Below are 20,789 nucleotides of genomic sequence, written 5' to 3'. Positions count from 1 at the left end.
CCAGGTTAAACATGGCGAGACACTCGACCTTCTTGGATATGGGATCATCCACCACTTCCTAGACAAAACCTTTCAAAGAAATTGAATATTTAAACTTCTTACAGTAAACTTAGGTTTAACTATAGAGACCACAATAGAAACACAAAATCGAAAGACAAAATCAAAAATTCAAAATCGATAGCCTCTTGTGTTGGTATTTCAGGATCCATACAAAGAACAAAAAGTAATTATGTAGTAAAAATAAATAATTAGTTATACCTTTCTTTGCAGCTAAAGACATCTTGATCTTCTGTTGTATTCCTCTCCTCCTCTTGGACGTTGTGTGGGCGACGATCTATCAAAATGAAATCCACCCGAACCTTATTCTTTGCCTACAAGTTTCGACCACCCAAGGAATGTCAAAATAGGAAACTTCCTTCTCTTCTTCTTCCCCTCCAAGCAAACCGGCCACAAGAAGATGGAGCTTGATGTGCCGCTGGCCTTAAGAGAAGAAAACAAAGGGAGAAGGGAAAGAGAGAAGGGTCGACCACCAAGGAAAATAGAAGAGAGAACTTTAGGTTGTGTTGTACCATAAGGCGTCATCTACCTCTTTTTTATAATCCTTGGTGAATGCTAAAAAGGAAAGTTTTAAATATAATTAAAACTTACTTTTAATTCCAATCATGAAAAAAAGGAAATTTTAATAATAATTAAAATCTCTCTCTTTTAAATTTCCTATTGTGATGGCTACAAAAGGAAAGTTTAAAATTAAACTTCTCTTTTAAATCATGGTTACAAAAAAGAAAAGTTTTATCAAAAATAAAATCTCTCTTTTTAAACCAATATAGATGACAACAAAAAAAGAAAGATTTTAAAATTTAAAACTCTCTTTTAAAACCATGTAGATGGCTTCAAAAAAGGAAAAATTTTAAAATTAAAATCTCTCTTCTATTCCTTTGTAGATTGCTATTAAAGGAAAGATTTTAACAAAAATTAAAATCTCTCTTTTATTTCTTTAGTGGCCAACCCCTTGCTTGGTCACCAAGCAAGGCTTGGCCGGCCACATCTTGGACACCAAGATGGGCTGGCCAACCCCTTGCTTGGGCACCAAGAAAGGATGTGCCCGACGCCTAGCTTGAGTAAGAAGCTGGACTTTGGGTGGATAAAAAGGCTTTTAATAAGAGGCTATAACAGGGACCTAGAGGAGGAATTGATTTTGGCCTCCTGATGGACTTGAGCTTTCTGTGTTCGACTCGAACACCCAACTCAAGTTCATCAATAATAACTTATATCACTAAAGAGTCATTATTGAACTACCGTATCAATCCCATATTACATTATGGTCTCCTTCTTATCATGAGCGCATTAGTCTCCCTGTGTTTAAAATATTGAATGTCCATTAATTAAATGAGTTACTGACAACTCACTTAATTAATATCTAGCTCCAAAAGTAGTACCACTCAACTTCATTGTCATGTCGGACTAAGTCCACCTGCAGGATTTACATGACAATCCTTATGAGCTCCTCAAGGGGACATCATCAACCCAGATAACTAGAACACAGTTTCCTTCTATAATCAATAACACACCATATAAATAATATTATTTCCTAACTTATCGGGCCTATTGATTTAACGAATAAATCTCACCCATTGATAAATTAAAGAAATAAATACTAAGTATATGTTCTTGTTATTATATCGGGATTAAGAGTACGCACATCCATAATAACAGAGGTTCTGTTCTTTTATGCAGTCAGTATAAAAAGAAACAACCTCAAATGATCCTGCTCAATACACACATAGTATACTAGTGTAATTTTATAGTCAAGATAAACTAGTACCAAATTACACTACAATCATTTCAATGGTTTGTCCCAATCCATCTTGGTTGTGAGCTACTATTTATAATTTATAAGGAACTGATAACATGGTTTTCTATGTGACACCACACACCATGTTATCTACAATATAAATTAAATGGACAACTGCATTTAACTAAATGCAGACATTTGACCAATGTGATTCTTATTATAAAATAAATGTTCATACAAAAAGATAGGCTTTTAGTATACATCCTAACATTCCTAACATAAAAAATACACTGTTTTCACTATTTGACGAATTAAATTACATTCTCCTAATTAAATTAAGAAACTCATAGTTGTAGTAGAATATAGTCCTCCTGCCCGTAATTAGTGCCGGTTCACCATCCCCAGAACTCAGTTTGCTCTCTATCCTCGATCTCATTCTCGGTACCACTTTTGTCTCTAATTGAAATGAGTTATAAGAGGTGAGTGATTTGGGAATTACTCAGTAGGCAGGGGATAAAACATAATTACTGAAATTCTTACAAAGTAGTAGTAAAAATAACAAAAAAAAATAATCTAGACACAGATTTTCACATGAGCACTTAAATTAAATCATATTCCTCGTGGCTTAATTGATATTAGATCTCTAAAATTATCCCTCCTAGAGGAGAGGTCGGAGATCAAAAATATTACAGAAGTCGAACATGTTCAGAATACATATTCCTATCATTTAGTTTATAATCAGTCTAGTACCCAAAATTATAGAAATAACAATAATCGATAATCAGATATGTTCAGAAGTCAAACAAATTAATTTTTAAAGAATAAAAACTATTGCCTTTAAAAAAATCTAGAATTTTCTTAATAGGTCCACTTACTCGTTCCTTAGAAGTTGCTACGATGGTGACATCTTCTTCCTTGCCCAAAATGAATCTGTTGGGGTTCTATCTTCTCTTATGGTTAAACCTTCCCTCCGATAAATGTAAGGTTATTTATAGTGGTGGGGGTGAAAATTTGATCTCCCACTAACCCCACTACTCTCACCTTCCATTATCCCACTAACTCCATCCCTTCCACTACTTCTATTATCCAAGTGTTCAAATCCCACTAACTCTATCCTTTCCACTCCTTCCATTATCCGACCGGTTTACACATTCCTCTCTCCTTATGTGATGTTTGTCCTCAAAACTTAGCTTGCCTTAGACCTCAAAAAGTTGTGGGTATAGTACATGCATTTACTCTTCTCGTTCCCAAGTAAGCCTCCCTCATAATATGGCTATACCATTAGACTTTAATATACGGAATAGTCCTTCGTCTCAACACCTAATCCTTTGAATCCATGATTCAAATCGGGATCTCTTTGTACTTCAGGTTCTCCCTTAAGTTTCCTTGAGTTACCAATGGGAACTTGCTTTCAGGATATGGCTCGGGTCCTTCACATATCTTCTCAATTGAGAGATATGGAAGACATTGTAGATTCTCGATAACGTTGAAGGTAAGGCCAATCTATATGCTAGAGTACTGACCCTTCCTAAGATTTCAAATGTTCTTATGTATTTAGGACTTAGCTTTCCTGATTTGCGGAATCTCGCCACACCTTTCATTAGTGATACCTTTATATGTACTTTCTCACCAATATCAAATTCTAAGGGCCTTCATTTTGCATCTGCCCAACTTTTCTGACGGTTTTGGGTCATCTTTAGTCGCTCTTGAATAATTTCCACCTTATTCACAGTGGCTTGTATAAGCTCAAACTCCATAGGAGTTTTCTCTCCTATTGCATCCTAGTATAAGGGCGATCGACATTTTCATCCATGCACTGCCTCATACGAGGTCATCCCGATACTGCTGTAGTAGTTATTATTATAAGCAAACTCGATTAAAGGTAAATAGTCGGTCCAATTTGAACTAAAATCTAGCGCACATGCTCGTACATATCTTTGAGTGTTTGGATGGTTCTTTCCATTTGCCCATCTGTTTGTGAATGGTAAACTGTGCTACGAGTAACTTTAGAGCCCATTGTTTGTTAGAAGCTTTTTCAAAATTTGGATACGAATCTTGGATCCCTATCAGACAAGATACTTACTGGCACTCCATGCAGCCGCATTATATTATCCATATAAAGATTTGCTAGCTTGTCGAGATTATAATTTATGCGGACTAATATGAAGTGAGCAGATTTGGTAAGTCTGTCCATAATTATCCATATAGCGTCATGACTCTAGCGTGATTTCTGTAACCCTACCACAAATTCCATTGAAATGTGTTTCCATTTCCATTTTGAAATTTCTAATAATTGTAAGAGTCCTCTGGTCGCTGGTGTTTGACTTTCATTTGTTGACACACTAAACACTTAGCTACGAAATCTGCTACGTCTTGCTTCATTCCACTCCACTAGAAGCTTTTCTCAAGTCTCTAAATAGTTTTGTGCTTCTGAGGTGAATTGAGAATTTAGATTTGTGTGCCTCAGATAGTACTTCCTTACGGAGGTTGTCAACATTTGGTACACATAGTTGTTCCCTCATCTAAACTATGTTATTACCATCTACCTGAAATTCTAAAGATTTTCCATCCTATGCTTGGGCTTTGAGTTTAATCAAATTAGGGTCTTGGTTTTGACTCATTTTGATTCTTTCATGTATGCATGGTTTGACTAACACTAAAGCAAGAATCCTCTTTTCCAAGTTTTTTAGGCTCAAACCATCTGCCACTTTGTTGGCTTTTCTTGGATGATAACTAATAATGAGATAGTACTCCTTGAGGAACTCAATCTATTGTCTCTGCCACATGTTTAGTTCCTTTTGAATAAATAAGTATTTGAAGCTCTGGTGGTCGGCAAAGATTTCACATTTAACCCCGTATAAGTAGTGTCGTTAAATTTTTAAAGCGAAGACTACTGCTACCAACTTGAGGTCATGGGTAGGATAATTTTTCTCATATGGCTTTAACTCTCTTAATGCATATGCAATCACTCTACCCTCTTGTATAAGCATACACGTAGGCCTCCTTTTGAAGCATCACTATAGACGATAAAACCCTTGCCTTCAGTGGGTAGAATCAATATTGGTGTCGACGCTAATTTTCCTTTTAAGGTCTCAAAACTCCTCTTACATCTCCATCTCAATTGAACTTGAAATTTTTCTGGGTGAGTTTGGTCAGAGGTATGGCTATGGAAGAAAATCCTTCGACGAATTTCCTATAGTAGCCAGCTAATCCTAAGAAGCTTCGAACTTCAGTAACCGTTGTTCGACGTAATCATTCTAGTATCACCTCTACCTTCTTTGGATCCACTGATACTCCCTCTGCTGATATGATATAACCCAAGAAGATTACACTCTTTGGCCAGAATTCACAGTTTTTGAACTTGGCGTATAATTATTTCTCACAAAGAGTTTCGAGTGTAAGTTAGAGGTGTTCTATGTGGTCTTCTTTACTTGATAGTAGATGAGGATATCGTCATTGAATACTACCACAAACTTATCTAAGAATGGTTTGAAGATGTGATTCTTAAGGTCCATGAATGCTACGGGAGTGTTTGTTAATCCCAATGGCATTTCCCTGAATTCGTAATGTCCATTTCTCGTTCGAAAAGCAATTTTTAGAGTATCTTCTCCTTTGATTTTCATCTAGTGGTATCCCGACCACAAGTTGAGCTTTGAATACACTTTAGTTCCTTTGAGTTAGTCGAACAGATCATCAATTCTTGGTAGAGGATATTTGTTCTTGATTGTGATCTTATTTAACTCCTTATAATCGATGCACAATCACATGTTATCATCCTTTTTCTTTACGAATAACATTAGTGCTCCTCATGGTAATATACTTGGCCTTATCTGGGTCTTATCTAGTAGTTTTTAGAGTCATTCCTTGAGTTTCTTGAATTCCACTTGGGTCATTCGGTATGGAGTCTTTGAAATAGGTGTGGCGTTTGACACTAAATTGACCTCGAATTTAATTTCTTAGGCCGGAGGTGCCCTAGAAGTTTGTGTTTTCGGAGGTGCCCTAGAAGTTCTTCTGGAAACACATCTGAAAATTCTCTTACTATCATTATATCTTCTAGTCTTAACTCAGAGTCTTTCTTGATCTCACTCATCATTGCAAGGTATACTTTTCCCCACATTTCATGGCTTTCCAAGTTTGAGAAGTGGATAAGAGTGATTTCCACTCTTTAACTTTACCATGGAACACGATCTCTTCTTGATCTAGGTTTGGAACTAGATGGTCTTCACATGATAGTCTACAAATACATGATTTTTTTCCTAACCAGTCCATCCCAAAGATTACATCTAACTTCATCATGTTGAGTTAGATTAGATCGACCCTAATCTCTTGATTTATTATTTGGGCACTAAAACTCTTATATAGTGTGTGGGTGTTTCTAGGGTTTTATTTGCTGGTGTCGCTACCTTATAAGATTCTTCTAAGTTTTCTAGTTTGGCCCTTATTTTCTTCACAATTCTCTTAGAGATAAATGAGTGTGTGGCACCATAATCAAATAATATATAAGCAAGTAGTTTGTTAATTAGAATGGTACTTGCCACGATGTCATTGACTGCATTTGCTTCTTCCTGGGTTATGGCATATACACAGGCATTTGTAGCTACTTTGTTATCTCCCTGAGCCCTTGTACCTGTATCATGGCTTGCACCTCCACCCTTTTACTCCGGATAATGGCATTGAGTAATACGATGCCCCCTTGTCCACATCAGAAGCACGCTCCTGCCTTCTTGTTGCACTCTCCAGGGTGTGCAATTATGTAAGTGGGACACGCCTTGGCCTCTTGGTTGGTCCAATGGGGTGTGGGTCATCTGGGTTGGTGGATTGAAAGATTTGACCTTTTGAACATTTGACCATTGCTAGAGGAGCCCTAACTTGTGTGGGTCTTTTAAATTATTTTCCTCTTCTCACCGCTTGATATCCATTTCGACTCAAATTGCTACCCCCATTACATCTTCAAAATCCCTTGGCTCAAAGATTGCAAGAGCTAACTGAATTCTGCTATTCAGGCTCTTCTTAAAATGATAAAGTTTTAATGTCTCATCTGTCATGATTGCTGGAGAATAGGTTCCTAGTGTGTGGAACTTGGATGAATATTCTACTACTGACATATCTGGAGTTTGAGTGAGATTGTTGAATTTTGTCAGCTTCTGAAGTCATATGACCATTGGGAAATATTGCCTCAAAAAGGCTTCCCAAAACTTCTGTCATGTGATTGGTCCCATTTCCGATATGGGAGGTACAATGCTCTCCCACCACTTTGTAGCTTTATCCATCAAGAATGGGGTTACCACCTCTAGTTTAATTTCTTGGGAAACCTCTACCAATCGGAGATGATTCTTTATCTCCTTCAACCAGTTTTGTCCCACCTTCGGGTCTAAGTTCCCATCGAAGCTCGGAACTCTTGTCCTCTGAAGGGATTTATAATGGTTTTTAGTCCCATTGGGTTGAGGGGCTCATGGTGCTGGTTGGGTAGGGGTTGGATTTACAAACCCTTGACGTATAGTTGCCACTATTGTTGCTATAGCCACTAGATCCTCGTGACTTAAGCCTTGTGCTCTGGGTGGCGATTGTTCACTACCACTTGTTCATTCTCATTTGGTGATCTTGGTGGTGGTTGTTCACTACCACCTGCTTAGTTGTTATTTTCTCTTGGAAAAGCATAGCATGAGTTATGATTTGCTCGTGGTGTCATTTCCTACAAGATCATGATATTTTAAGGATAGCTGTTGGAATGTGTAACTTAATGCTAGGAAAAAGTAGAGAAAATCATTTTAAATGATTTTAATGAATAACCACATAACATAACATAATGAAGCACTCTATTCTAACTCCTAGTTGTCTATTGCCTAGTCTATTATTTCTCCATCTCCTAACTCCTCATCTCCATAGGGTCCTCTTCAAGGCCCTCTTCCTCTTTCCCATTATTGTCTTCTCCTTGTTGCTACTTAATAGCTTCAAGTAAGATCACATTTTGATTATTGAGGAGTTATATTTCGCCTTGCAGTTCTAACACATGGTTCTCCATTTGATTGTAGTGCCCGTCGTATTTTTGCTGGATATGATCCATCTGTTGTTGCAGGATTTATTTTTGCTTCAATAGTGATTTTTTTTTTAGCGATGAGTCCTCCAATTATGTCTTGGGCCTCTCACAATTCTTCTAGTGGGTCTTTGAGTTGTTTCTCCGCAGCGCGGTGATAAAAGGCAAGTTGTGTTATATCCGCTCGGAGGTGGTTTGCTAATCCCTACAATTCAATCTTCTCCCGTCGTTTATATGCTAAGGCCATTTTTAGTTCCTCGACCTCTCTATCTAACTGTCTAGTTACATCGCGCGGCTGCATTGGCCATTATCCTACACCCCATGTCAAGGTAATGTCTCCGCCTAGGTTGGCCAATGGTTCGAATGTTCGATATATCCCATACATATATATAACCCTTTAAAGATATCACAGTGTTAACATCCCATGACACACTGGATAATGGTTGAACTTTAAACTCGTTAACGTACCACTAGATAAGGAAGGACACAATATGAATAAAATCTAATTAACGTGCATGAACAGAAGTGGATAAAACTCAAACTAGTGAGAATAGAAAAGAAGTAAGAAATAAAATAAATAAATAATTAAAAATAAATAAAATAGAATGGATAAAATCTAGTTAATATGCATGTATAAAAATAGAAATAGGAATCATGCACATAAAAAATCCAAAATTGTCGAAAAAAATGTCTTCTGAACCTTAAGAAGGTTAAACCCAACTCTATTCTGATGGTTCAGAAACACAAGGGCAAGGGCAAGCCCAAAGGCAAAGGAAAGTCTCAAGCCAAGGGCAAAGGCAAGGCACTGAAGCCTAAAGGAGGGGTCGCCAAGGATGCTACCTGTTTCCACTGCGGTCAGACCGGGCATTGGAAGAGTAACTGCAAGGTGTACCTGGAAGATCTTAAGAAGAAGCGAAGTGAGACTTCCACTTCAGGTATATATGTTATAGAAGTCAATCTATTTATTTCTTCATCATGGGTATTAGATACCGGATGTGTTTCTCACATTTGTACTAATGTGCAGGTGCTGAGAAATAGCAGGGCATTGGCAAAGGGCGAGGTGGACCTACGCGTAGGCAATAGAGCACGGGTTGTTGCTGTTGCTGTAGGGACTTATTTTCTATCTCTGCCCTCTGGGCTTGTATTAGAATTAGATGAATGTTATTATGTGTCTGCTTTAACTAAGAACATAATTTTAGTTTCTTGTTTGGACAAGAAAGGTTTCTCTTTTATAATAAAGGACAAATGTTGTTCTGTTTATTTAAAATATATGTTCTATTGTAGTGCACCTCTGATGAACGGACTCTACATTCTAGACCTTAAAAGCCCTATCTATAACATAAATACCAAAAGATTCAAGTCAAATGACATGAACCAAACCTATCTCTGGCACTGCCGCTTAGATCATATAAATGATAAGCGCTTATCCCAGCTCCATAAGGATGGTTTGCTGGACTCATTTGATTTTGAATCTTATGAGACGTGCGAGTCATGCCTACTAGGCAAAATGACCAAGACTCCCTTTAGTGGGCACAGCGAAAGAGCGACTGATTTGTTAGAACTTATACATAGTGATGTATGTGGCCCTTTCAATGTCACTGCTAAAGGCGGTTATAGGTACTTCATCACATTTACTGATGACTTCAGTAGATATGGTTATGTGTACTTGATGACACATAAGTCTGAATCCTTTGAAAAGTTCAAAGAATTCAAGAATGAAGTACAGAACCAGCTTGGCAAGAGTATTAAGATACTTCGATCAGATCGAGGTGGTGAATACCTTAGCCATGAGTTTCGTGACTATCTAGCTGAGTGTGGGATCCTATCCCAACTCACTCCTCCTGGAACACCACAATGGAATGGTGTATTCGAAAGGAGGAATCGTACCCTATTAGATATGGTACGGTCTATGATGAGTCACACAGATCTTCCTATATTTCTTTGGGGCTATGCTCTAGACACGGCAGCTTTTATACTCAACCGAGTTCCATCCAAGGCCGTGATAAAGACACCATATAGGATATGAACTGGGAGAGATTCCGAGGTGTCTTTTATGAGGATTTGGGGTTGTGAGGCTTACGTTAGATGTCAAGTCTCAGACAAACTGGGGCTCAAATCCGACAAGTGCTATTTTATTGGATATCCCAAGGAAACTAAGGGATATTACTTCTACATTCCCAGTCGGCACAAGGTAGTTGTGGCAAAGACTGGGGTCTTTCTAGAAAGGAACTTTGTTTCTAGAAAGACTAGTGGGAGTACGTTCGATCTTGAAGAAGTTCAAGATGCAGACCATAGCACTGAAGCCTCGATGGAAGTTGAACTGGAACCACAAAGTGTTGTGGATGATGTTGTTCCACAAGAAGTTGAGGAACAACAACCAGTTCAAGTAGGCATATCTCTTCGCAGGTCTGATAGGGTACGTCGTCAGCCTGAGAGATACTCATTTCTCTTGTTTGACCATGATGACGTTGTGCTCATAGAGGATGAGCCTACCACCTATCAAGAAGCTATGATGAGACCAGATTCCGAGAAATGGCTAGAGGCCATGAGATCCGAAATGGAATCCATGTACACCAACCAAGTATGGACTTTGGTTGATCCACCTGAAGGAGTAAAACTCATAGGGTGTAAGTGGGTCTTTAAGAGAAAGACTGACATGGATGGACTTATCTATAAGGGTCGCTTGGTAGCTAAAGGTTTCAAGCAGATTCATGGTATTGACTATAATGAAACCTTTTCTCTAGTAGCGATGTTTAAGTCCATTCGGATCATTCTTGCTATTGCAGCATACCATGACTATGAGATATGACAGATGGATGTCAAAACCGCGTTTCTGAATAAAAACCTGCTCGAGGATGTGTACAAGACACAACCTGAGGGTTTTGTAGATCCACAGCATACTGGCAGAGTATGCAAGCTGCATAGGTCCATTTATGGACTAAAGCAAGCTTCTCGGAGCTGGAATCTTCGATTCGATGATGCAATCAAACAGTTTGGTTTCATCAAGAATAAAGATGAACCTTGTGTCTACAAGAAGGTTGTAGGGAACATAGTTGTCTTCCTCATATTATATGTGGATGACATACTGCTCATTGGGAAAGACATCCCTTTGCTACAGTCTGTCAAGACTTGGCTAGGGACATGTTTCTCAATGAAGGACTTAGGTGAGCCATCCCGCATTCTAGGGATACAGATCTATAGAGATAGATCTAAGAGATTACTTGGCCTAAGTCATAGTACATACATTGACAAGGTACTCCTTCTGTTTGCCATGCAGAACTCCAATAAGGGATTTCTGCCGATGTCACATGGCGTGAGTCTTTCGAAGACTCAAGGTCCCTCTTCTAGAGAGGAGAGAGACCGCATAGATCAGATCCCTTATGCCTCAGCCATAGGATCTATCATGTACGCCATGCTATGTACTCGTTATGATGTCTCGTATGCTTTGAGCATGACGAACAGATACCAGTCAGATCCAGGTGAAAGTCACTGGATAGCGGTCAAGAATATTCTTAAGTACTTAAGAAGGACTAAAGAATATTTCTTGATATATGGAGGCAATGATGAGCTAGCTGTAAAGGGTTACAGTGATGTCAGCTTTCAGACCGATCAGGATGATTATCGATCGCAGTCAAGGTTCGTGTTTTGCATTAATGGTGGTGCTGTGAGCTGGAAGAGTTCGAAGCAGGACACAGTCGCTGATTCTACAATAGAGGCCGAGTATATTGTTGCATCAGAGGCAGCAAAGGAGGCAATTTGGATCCACAAGTTCATCACTGAACTTGGGGTGGTTCCTAGCATTGCTGACCCTATTGAGCTCTATTGTGACAACAATGGAGCTATAGCACAGGCGAAGGAACCTCGCTCACACCAGCGGACCAAACACATACTACGGTGCTTCCATCTCATTCGAGAGATTATTGAGAGAGGAGATGTGAAGATTTGTAGAGTACCCACAGAAGCTAACATCGCAGATCCCTTAACCAAGGCTTTGGCACAAAGAAAGCATGAAAGTCACACTAGGTCATTGGGGCTTAGAGCCTACACTGATTGACACTAGTGCTAGTGGGAGATTGTTAGTTAGAGCCCTAAAGTCAATCATTTGATGATTGTATTATGGACTTGTTGTATCATATTCTTATATAAATAAACGCATTTGTTTTGTTTATTATACTTACTTGTATTGGTGCCAAATAAACTAAGTATAATAGCGTCCTTGAGTACAATGTTCTTACCTATATCAATCGATTGGTTAAATCGATAGTGAGATGATATAGGGAACACTACTCTTAATCATTCCTAATCGAGTATTAACATTCAAGGACAATGTTAATGCAATAAGACTAGCATGTAGGTCAACTTGATGACTTGATCTCACAGTCATGGAGATAGAGATATCAAGTTGACACATGGGTATGCATTGGAGAATGTATACTGAATGACCCGTCATGAGAAAGTATCATGGATCGTTATATGAGTGTCATATACTTTCTCATGTGGCTATTAGTATGACTACTAGTCCTTAGACCTGAAGTCACCATGGTTCCCTACATAAGGAGTTATGTACTTTGGTTTCGTCAAACGTCACCCGTAACTGGGTGGGCTATAAAGGCGATTACTGGGTATGTAACGAATTATGCAGAGGGATGTGAGTGATGTAGATGGGATCTATCCCTCCTATATGACGGGAGAGACATCGATATTCTTGATAGAGTGAGACCACGAAGTGCATGGCCATGCCCAAATGAGTCAATATGAGATATTGAGCTCATTTGATTTAGTGAGTCTACTTGAAGTTCAAGATTTAGATTGGTCAGAGGATGACACGGTCTATGCCTTACATTGATCAATTTAGATGTCTAGGATAGAAGGGCATTGTCATATATTGTGAGAAGTCACAATTAGTAGTCACAAGATGATGTTGGATCTCAACATTCTTGTAACTTGGGTAGTAATGATGTGTTGCTAGATACCGCTCATTACTTATGCTTTTAAATGGGTTTAGAAGCATTTCCAATGTTACAGGAACCTATAGGGTCACACACAAAGGACAATTAGATGGAGATTATGTTCATATGATGAACCAAGAGGATTAGATTCATGTGATGAATCAAATTGGATTAAGAGTAATCTTAATTGAACTAATTGAGTTGGACTCAATTTGATTCATGTGTTCAATGAGTCTAATTTATATTATGACTCATTGAATCAATTTAATTAAATGAATTAGATCCATTATATTAAATTGGCTTGAATCAAATGGTTGGATTTGATCAACCATGGGAGTTATAATGTCAAGTTTGACTTGACTTGAGAGGAAGAGGAAGAGGAAGAGTCAAGTTTGACTTGACTATTTGCCACCTCATTTGTGAGTTGGCATTAGGAGGACTAATGATGATGTGTCACATCATCAAAGTTGGCACATGTATGTGCCACCTCATGGAGGTTACAAATCCGCTCTTTAATGGCCGACCACATTAAATGGAATGGGGGTTACAATTGTGGTCGGCCACTTATGTGGAATGAGGAGTTAATTTTCATTCAAGGCATTCATTCTATCTTCTTCCTCCTTGAGCTCTTTCTTCTCTCCCTCTCATCCTACCTTGGCTGAACCCTACTAAGGTGCTAGCACACTTTAGTTTCGTTTTCTCCCTCTTTTGTTCGTGTGGATACGTGTAGAGGATTATCTACTTTGACAATCTTGAGATCCGGCACCTTGGACGAGCGGCATTCGCGAAGGGCGCGCATCAAGGGTAAAAACTCTTAACCATCTAGAACTCTAATGTAGATCTAGAGTTAGTAAACTCGTACTCGAAGGTTTTTCGAAATTTTATTCTTCGCACGGATCCGGTGACGGGGGTTTCGGGGTTTCCGCGAAGCGAAAAAGCGGTTTTCGCGGCCCGACAAGACAACAGTAAGGTGGGTGATCCCTATCCATAGATGGATTAGCCCCTGGCAAACTCCGACTACCTCAAGTATCCTTGTGGGTGGAGAAGCATCACCACAACACCAACCAAGACCTCTTGCATTACAAAGAGCACTTGAAGACTTTGAAGACTATTAATTAGGGTTAACCAAACACTAATTTTGTCAACCAAGGCCAGCCACCCCAAGCTCCATTATATAGAGTTTGAAAAAATTAGTAAGCTAATTTTACCTTTACCGGTCAACTAATGCTTTCACCAGTCGACTGGTGCTAGCCAACGGTCCTTCACAGAACTCGTGATTCTTCCAATGGATCTTTATCAGTCAACTAATGCCACCACCAGTGAACTGATCCTTTCAGCCATAAAGCATAAAAATATTCTATGCCCTACTCCAGTCGACTAGTAAAATTCTAAACTTAAGGTTTTCCTTCTCGAGTACATTTCTCTCACACTCAGACCCTCATGACTCACTTGATTCTTCTTCACAACCTTGATCTCTTGTCTTCAAGCCTCCTTCCTTTGGCTCTAGTCTCTCGGATGTATTCAAGTCCGTAGCTTGTCCCAATGTCATCCTTCGCGTATGCCTCGAAGTGTGCTTCCCTCAGCTTGTCCTTGCTTCCTTGTCCACGATCCCGGATCCGAAGCCATCAAGCTAAGTGATATGTGTATCATGAAAATCCGCACAACTCAAATACACATATTAAATACAAGGGTAAACCTAACTTAAACCCTTTATCCAAATATCAAAACTTATGGTCACACCGGACCCTCAAGATTACTTCCAACATAACATAATCCAACTTATCTTTAGAAAGATACTTTGTTAACATCTTTCGCTCTTCATTGGTTGCTTCTTCATGTCCATAAAAATCTGATTTTTCTCTAAATTCATTCATCACATCCTCAATAGCATTCCTTCCTATTTTAGGTATACTGGTGTCTCCCTACATGGGAGATAGATTTAGGAACATAAGAAAAAAAATATAAACATAATTAGCAACAAATAAATAAAATTAACTCTATTTTACCAATTCCACCATTATAGTGTCAACAAGCGATGTTAAAACCTCTTTGTCCGCCTTTCTCCTACATTTTGGCATTGTACTCAGTGGCATAACAAATATTTTATCTTTTTTTCTAAATACGGTCTACCCTTCTCATTACGGTCATTGCAATGGACGAGGGGAAATGATTGGTCATGCCTGTGGCTAGTGAACTACCAACGATGCTCCTTGAGTCGCTTTTATGATTAGTCTCACTGATATCTTCACTAGATTCATCTTTCTCCTCGATTTTACACTGATATGCATTACTTTCACATTTAATATTTGGCTCATGCTATGGCTCACTATCAATGTCTTTTGTCATCAGTCCACTATTCCACCAACTTGTACCATCAATGATTTCACCACACTTTACACATTCTAGAACCTAAAAATTTTGATTTATGTAGTAAATAAATGTTTTGTCAATTTCATTTAATAAAATATTTAATTATTCATAATATTACTGAAAAACCTCCTCGCTTTGGATGAAAAAGTTTATCTTTATCCGAAAATTGTACGATGGACAACACATTTTCACAATTAAAAATAAATGGTCACTACAACCGATCATATTTGAGTATGCCTACAAAAAAATATGACCTTATTTTAGTATAGTTAATGCATTTTAATAACCACTAGGCCGAATCAGCTTTTTTAGTTATCTTACTTTCACACCAACAGACTAATCGAGGAAAAGTAGGTAGAGAACGTATAACTCCAACTCTAAGAGAAGAAATTTTTTCATATAGCCATACCTACATAAATAAATATATTAATATAACAATACAAAATATAATAAAAGCATACTTAAAAAACTCACCATGAAACCAACGGGTTGAACCATCTAAATACTCCTTTCTTAGAATATTTCCTTCACCCTTTCTAATATATTGCAAAATTTGGTAGTTGAAAAATATGTATACGGCATCTCCCCACAAATATCAAAGAAGATTGTCAGGTCATCAATGTATGGCATAATGAATCAAGGTGTTAAGTAGTGCCCAACATAAAATATGATACAATTAAACACAAAATAAATAAACATCCTGACAAAATCATCAAGACCGGAGTTATTCTCCGATCCTGCTAAGGAGGAAAGTCTCTCATAAATCGCACTTCTGCTAATGTTGCCAGCTTTTCCTGAGAAATGTCGAGCTATAAATTTACACTCGAGATTGACATCTAAATCAACTGGTTGCCCTAAATAACGCAATCCAACTATGGAAAACTCTGGCGATAAGGGAACAACATTAGTTTCACTACTAAACACAAATGAACGAGAATGCAACTGAAATATTCTTTTTAAAATTAGATGAACTCTAGAATTGTAGATGGGCAATTTGGGCATCTTTAGTGATGGACTAAGTGGGGTGTTTTCAATACTCTTTTTTTTCTTATCACTCATTTTTGGGCTGACTTTAGTCATTACAGCTCTGAAAAAAGTTGACAAACAGCACAATAGAGCTTTTTTACCACTCTTAACCTCCTTAGCTTCTTTGCTATTCTTAACCTCCTTTTCTTCTTTGCTAATCTTAACCATCTTTGCTTCTTTACAACCCTTAACCTTCTTTCCCGTCTCAAAATATCATTTCTTAAATTTCTTAAATTTTTTACTATTTTTCTACCAAAAACATAAAACCAAATATCACACAAATTTAAACATTTGCGTATTTACAAAAAATAAACATTCAATTTAATAATAATAATAGAAAAAATTAAATATCATCATTAAACATGAACAATTTACTAAGTGAAGAACTTTAACTCCCCACTTCTTGACGGTTGATACTATATTAATAGAACTCATTTCTCACATTAATCGATACTAATCCCTCTTAAAATATTTATTATTTAGTTGAAGAATTTATAGGTTTAAAATAGTTAGATACTTCATATATCTATAGAAAGGATATCAAAATGTAAAAAACCACCACTAAATAACACAAAATATTGCACAAATCACACAATGACTAGCTAAAAATCGAGAAGTGAAAAAATTCGAATAATAACCAACAACAAATAAATAATGAAATGTGGAATCGAATAAAATGGGACTAATTGATCAAAAAACTACAAATGGTGAAAAAAACTTATTATTTTTTGAGGTGACTAGCTAGCTTTAACTCTCTTTCTTTCATCGCTTGCTTCAATATCCTCGTTGGTAGATTTGGTCGGTTGGTCGATGGATCTCGATGGTTAAGGTTTTACATTGTTATTAGTGGGGATTGACGGACTAATGGCTTTGTTTGGTTAGGGTTAGAATTTTTTCTTCATAGAGATGAACTGATGAGTGTGGCTAGGACAGAAATGAAGAAGAGGGAAAGGAATTAATTGGGAGGGGAGTAAATTTATAGATTGATGTATTAGAGAGTAAAAAACAATTTCAAGGAGTGTAAAATAAATGTTTTTTTTATATGGAGTGGACATAAAGAAATATTCATGATTAAAGATTTTTCTATAATTTACTCTTTTTTAAAATCAATTCACTAACCTAAATAACCCTTTATAAATTATGTTTCTCCTACAATCACAGCGCGCACACACATGTTTGAAAAGGTCTCTTATGTCCGCACACGGATGACTTCTTGAGCACAAAGGAAGAAGACATCCAGGACTTCATTTGTCATGTCATGACCATGTCCTGTCCAACTGATACTTTGAAAGGAATTTGGCATATTGCTCACTGTTCTGGTCATTGGTACAGGGACACCATTTTCTCTGGAAAAAAAAAAAGTAGGATAATTTTGTTCTCTGGGTAGCTATAGTTAGACGACTCCTTTCAAAGGTTCTCAGATGCCTCTGCTGCATTTGACCGCTTCAAAATGAAATTATCACTTTGCAGGTCATCAATACCTTTGAGTCTTGTCCATGAGTTCTCCATATTCTGATGGATTTCATCATATCAGATTCCAGGATGCAAATCTACCTGTTGCATTAGCAAAGAACAATCCACGGTTTGGATTGTGACAAGTTTACTTAACAAACAACAAAGCCATGACAATGGTATTACCACAGACATCCAGCAAAAAAGGTCTTACCGGTAACATATGTTAAGTTTGATCATCAAAAACTCAAGGCAGCAGAAACAAAAAACCATCACTCTCAATTTAAGGTAAGTGGAGCCTGGAATAGTACTTCATTTGTTCAAAATCTCACATGTTTAAAAATTACATCGAGGCAAGTATTATACCACCTGGTTTGATAGAGCATGCTACCATAACCTACCAGCTTATTGAAGGATGACATCGTTGATAAAACTTTCGACAGAAAATCCATCTATCTTTTTTTCACATTTCATAACCAGATACCCTCAATGAGATGCTTCTTTATCAAGAATGAGACTCCCAAGTATACAAATTGTACAGAACAAAAATAAATAACAGCTCAAACATATACCATCTTAGCTCCCATAAGGATTTAATATCGCGATCTAAACTTGCAATGATGGCATTTCAAATGCAGATTGGGATACCAAGAAAATAACACTTCAAATGGCAATCAACTTGTGTCATTGCATTGTTCTCGTCAGCTTGCACTTCGAGATGATGACGGTCAGAGAGTAATTATGGCTACAGAGCTTCAATAGCTCAGCCGCCCGTTGCTTCATTTCCGGATTGCAACCACTCTGGAGGACAAGCAGTAGTTTTGCGGCCAACCCAGCCTCAACAGCAAGGAAAGCACACTCATTGAGGGCAAGCTTACAGACGGCCCACAATATAGACAATGCATGATGAGTGCAAGCTTCAGAGGCATGCATCAAGAGCCTCACTGCTGTAGGGATGATCTGATGGCAATCCTTCAACGCTAACAACCCATCAGGTATAGTTGAAAGATCGTCCAAGATCTGCAACGCTGGTTCTATAAACTTCAGCTCCCATTTCGGGTTGGACAACAGCTCAGCAAGCTGTGGGACTGCTCCAATGCTCACCATTAAGCTGCGAACTTGCTCATGAGAGCCAATATCCTTGAGCAAGCTGAGTCCTGCTGCAACTCCATTTGGATGTCGCTTGTCCTTCACCAATCGCAATAAAGCAACCAAAAGGCTCAAACTTGGCCCCACCTCTGACCGGAAACTTTTCTCCCACATTAGCATTTCGATCAACCTGGTGCAGTTGATCTTGGTATCAATTGTCCCTTCGTTTAGCAAGTCCACAACGAGTGAGATCTTTGCCGGCTGCATCAAATTAGCCTTTGTATCTGAATCCAAGGTGAGATTGACGATAATAGCAATCACCTCGGAGCCAACAGCATGAGAGGTGAAGGGGCCAAGGAGAGAAGAGAGAAGCGTTACTCCGGCAAAGTCCACCACTGACGTGTTGACAGGTGCATGGGCGACTACGATCTTGTGGAGCTCCTTGAGGGCTTGAACTCTGGCCTGCCCCTTGGCCTTTTTCAGGGTTTGGATGAGCTCGGTGGCGCGACCCTGCACGTTTTCGGACCGCTTCTTCATTTGGAGGTAGCGCTGCGAGAACCAGGCGTTGATCAGCTGGCAAAGGGTCCGGTTGGGAGTGACGGCGTCGTCCCAGAGCTCCTGCATCGTCGTGGGGCAGGTGAGGTGCCCCATAGAGAACCACTTGAGGATGTTGGCGCGCTCATAGGTCTGGCCAGTGATGAGGGTGACGGGATCAACCATGGGCTCGAGGGAGATCGGGCAGATAAACACTGAAGGCGCATCCTCAACCTCCGAATAGAGCTCCTCGATCATGTTCCTGAGGTTAGGCTTCTCAGCGACAGGCACCAAGGTGGCATCTTTCCCAGGCAGGAGGCCTCCACCCCCGCCTCTGCCACCCAGTATCCCGTCTTTGACGGCAGTCTCCAGATCCATGATCTGGCCGCCGCCCTCCAACTTCCAGGAAGCGTGTTGCTGGTCCTGTGGCATCGTCGCTACGATCCGCAAGAACCCAACTTTGCATCACAAGGTTCGGCCTTTATGCAAGAATCAGACGAGAACAAGGAAGTAGAGGAAAACTAGCAGAAGCTCGCGGAAGAGACAGGAGCGGAGTTGAGAGCATCCTTTTCCGCAGCTTTATGTGAAATTAGGTGTCGCTGTTCTCGGGTAGCGCCGGTCAAAAGAAAGCAACCTGTCATCATAACCAGCATAATGAACTCATAATCGATCACTGCTCCTGCTCTCTCCCAAAGGCCGCCCCCTCTTTCTCTCTCGCTCGCGACCTCTCTCACACACTGGCTTCATCAGAGCTCGCTAAAAGGCAAATCATGGGGGAACAAAAGCCCAAATAAGGAGGTGAAAAAGGGCGTGCAAAAAAAAGTACGCGCGAGAGAGGGAAATCCAGGCTAAACAACGCGAAAACGAGAAAGCAAACAAATTCCCCACTGTTGCGGTTCAAAATCAACAAATCGCACATGAAATCTGTGAGAGAGGGAGGAAGAGGGCCTCACCGGCTCGGCTATCAGACGGATCGAAGAATGAGTAGGCGAGATCTAACGCAACCTTGTGAGGCAGCAGGAAGCAGCAGATAAAAGGCACTAACAGCGATGAGATAAGACCATTAAATACTAAAATCTTCATTATAGAAAGGGAAGGATTTTGAAAAGATAAGCCATAGTCTCGTTCGCTCGCTCGCTCTTCTCTTTTGCCTTTGGCAGAGAGGAAAGAAAGAAAAAGAAAAAGTAACGGAAAGTGATAGGAGGATGGGGAGATGCCTGGAAGGAGCCGGTGGCAATTGCATGGCATCTCGGCCGGAGTAGCGCACGTGCAGTCGTGTCGCCTGACGGTCGCCGTATTCCAGCGCTGCTGTTTGTAATTGGACGACGACGCCTTTGACTCGGGTCCACGAAAAGAGTCATCCCATCGGGACCGGATCCCCTCTTATCTTGGTCCGCTCCTAGATCGAGATAAGAGAATTGGTGGAAGATCATGATCTTCACCTGTTCACAGGTGGGGAGTCATTATCCTCCCCCAATGTAAAAGTTGGACCATGAGTTGGTCCAGCCTTTGCGGATCAGAAGATCCGCCCCCATCCCCATTC

General features: G+C 39.3%; 1 protein-coding gene across 2 annotated transcripts; it reads right to left on the bottom strand.

Annotated features, from left to right (window-relative positions):
- Window positions 1-17,916: 17,916 nt before the first annotated feature.
- On the bottom strand, window positions 17,917-20,524 carry LOC122027499 (U-box domain-containing protein 30-like). Of its 2 annotated transcripts, none has more exons than XM_042586492.1 (2): window positions 20,200-20,524; window positions 17,917-20,002 (listed from the first exon to the last, which is right to left on the bottom strand). In XM_042586492.1, exon 2 carries the CDS (start codon window positions 19,676-19,678, stop codon window positions 18,308-18,310), a length of 1,371 nt encoding a protein of 456 aa, XP_042442426.1. In that variant the 5' UTR covers window positions 19,679-20,002; window positions 20,200-20,524; the 3' UTR covers window positions 17,917-18,307. The 2 variants fall into 2 exon arrangements, with proteins under 2 accessions (XP_042442426.1, XP_042442427.1); XM_042586493.1 differs by having other exon boundaries at window positions 17,917-19,880.
- Window positions 20,525-20,789: the final 265 nt, after the last annotated feature.

Source organism: Zingiber officinale, chromosome 10A (genome assembly GCF_018446385.1).
Source record: "Zingiber officinale cultivar Zhangliang chromosome 10A, Zo_v1.1, whole genome shotgun sequence".
Classification (NCBI taxonomy): domain Eukaryota; kingdom Viridiplantae; phylum Streptophyta; class Magnoliopsida; order Zingiberales; family Zingiberaceae; genus Zingiber; species Zingiber officinale.
The sequence above is the reverse complement of the archived record's forward strand: the minus strand, read 5'-3'. Positions and strand labels throughout refer to the sequence as shown.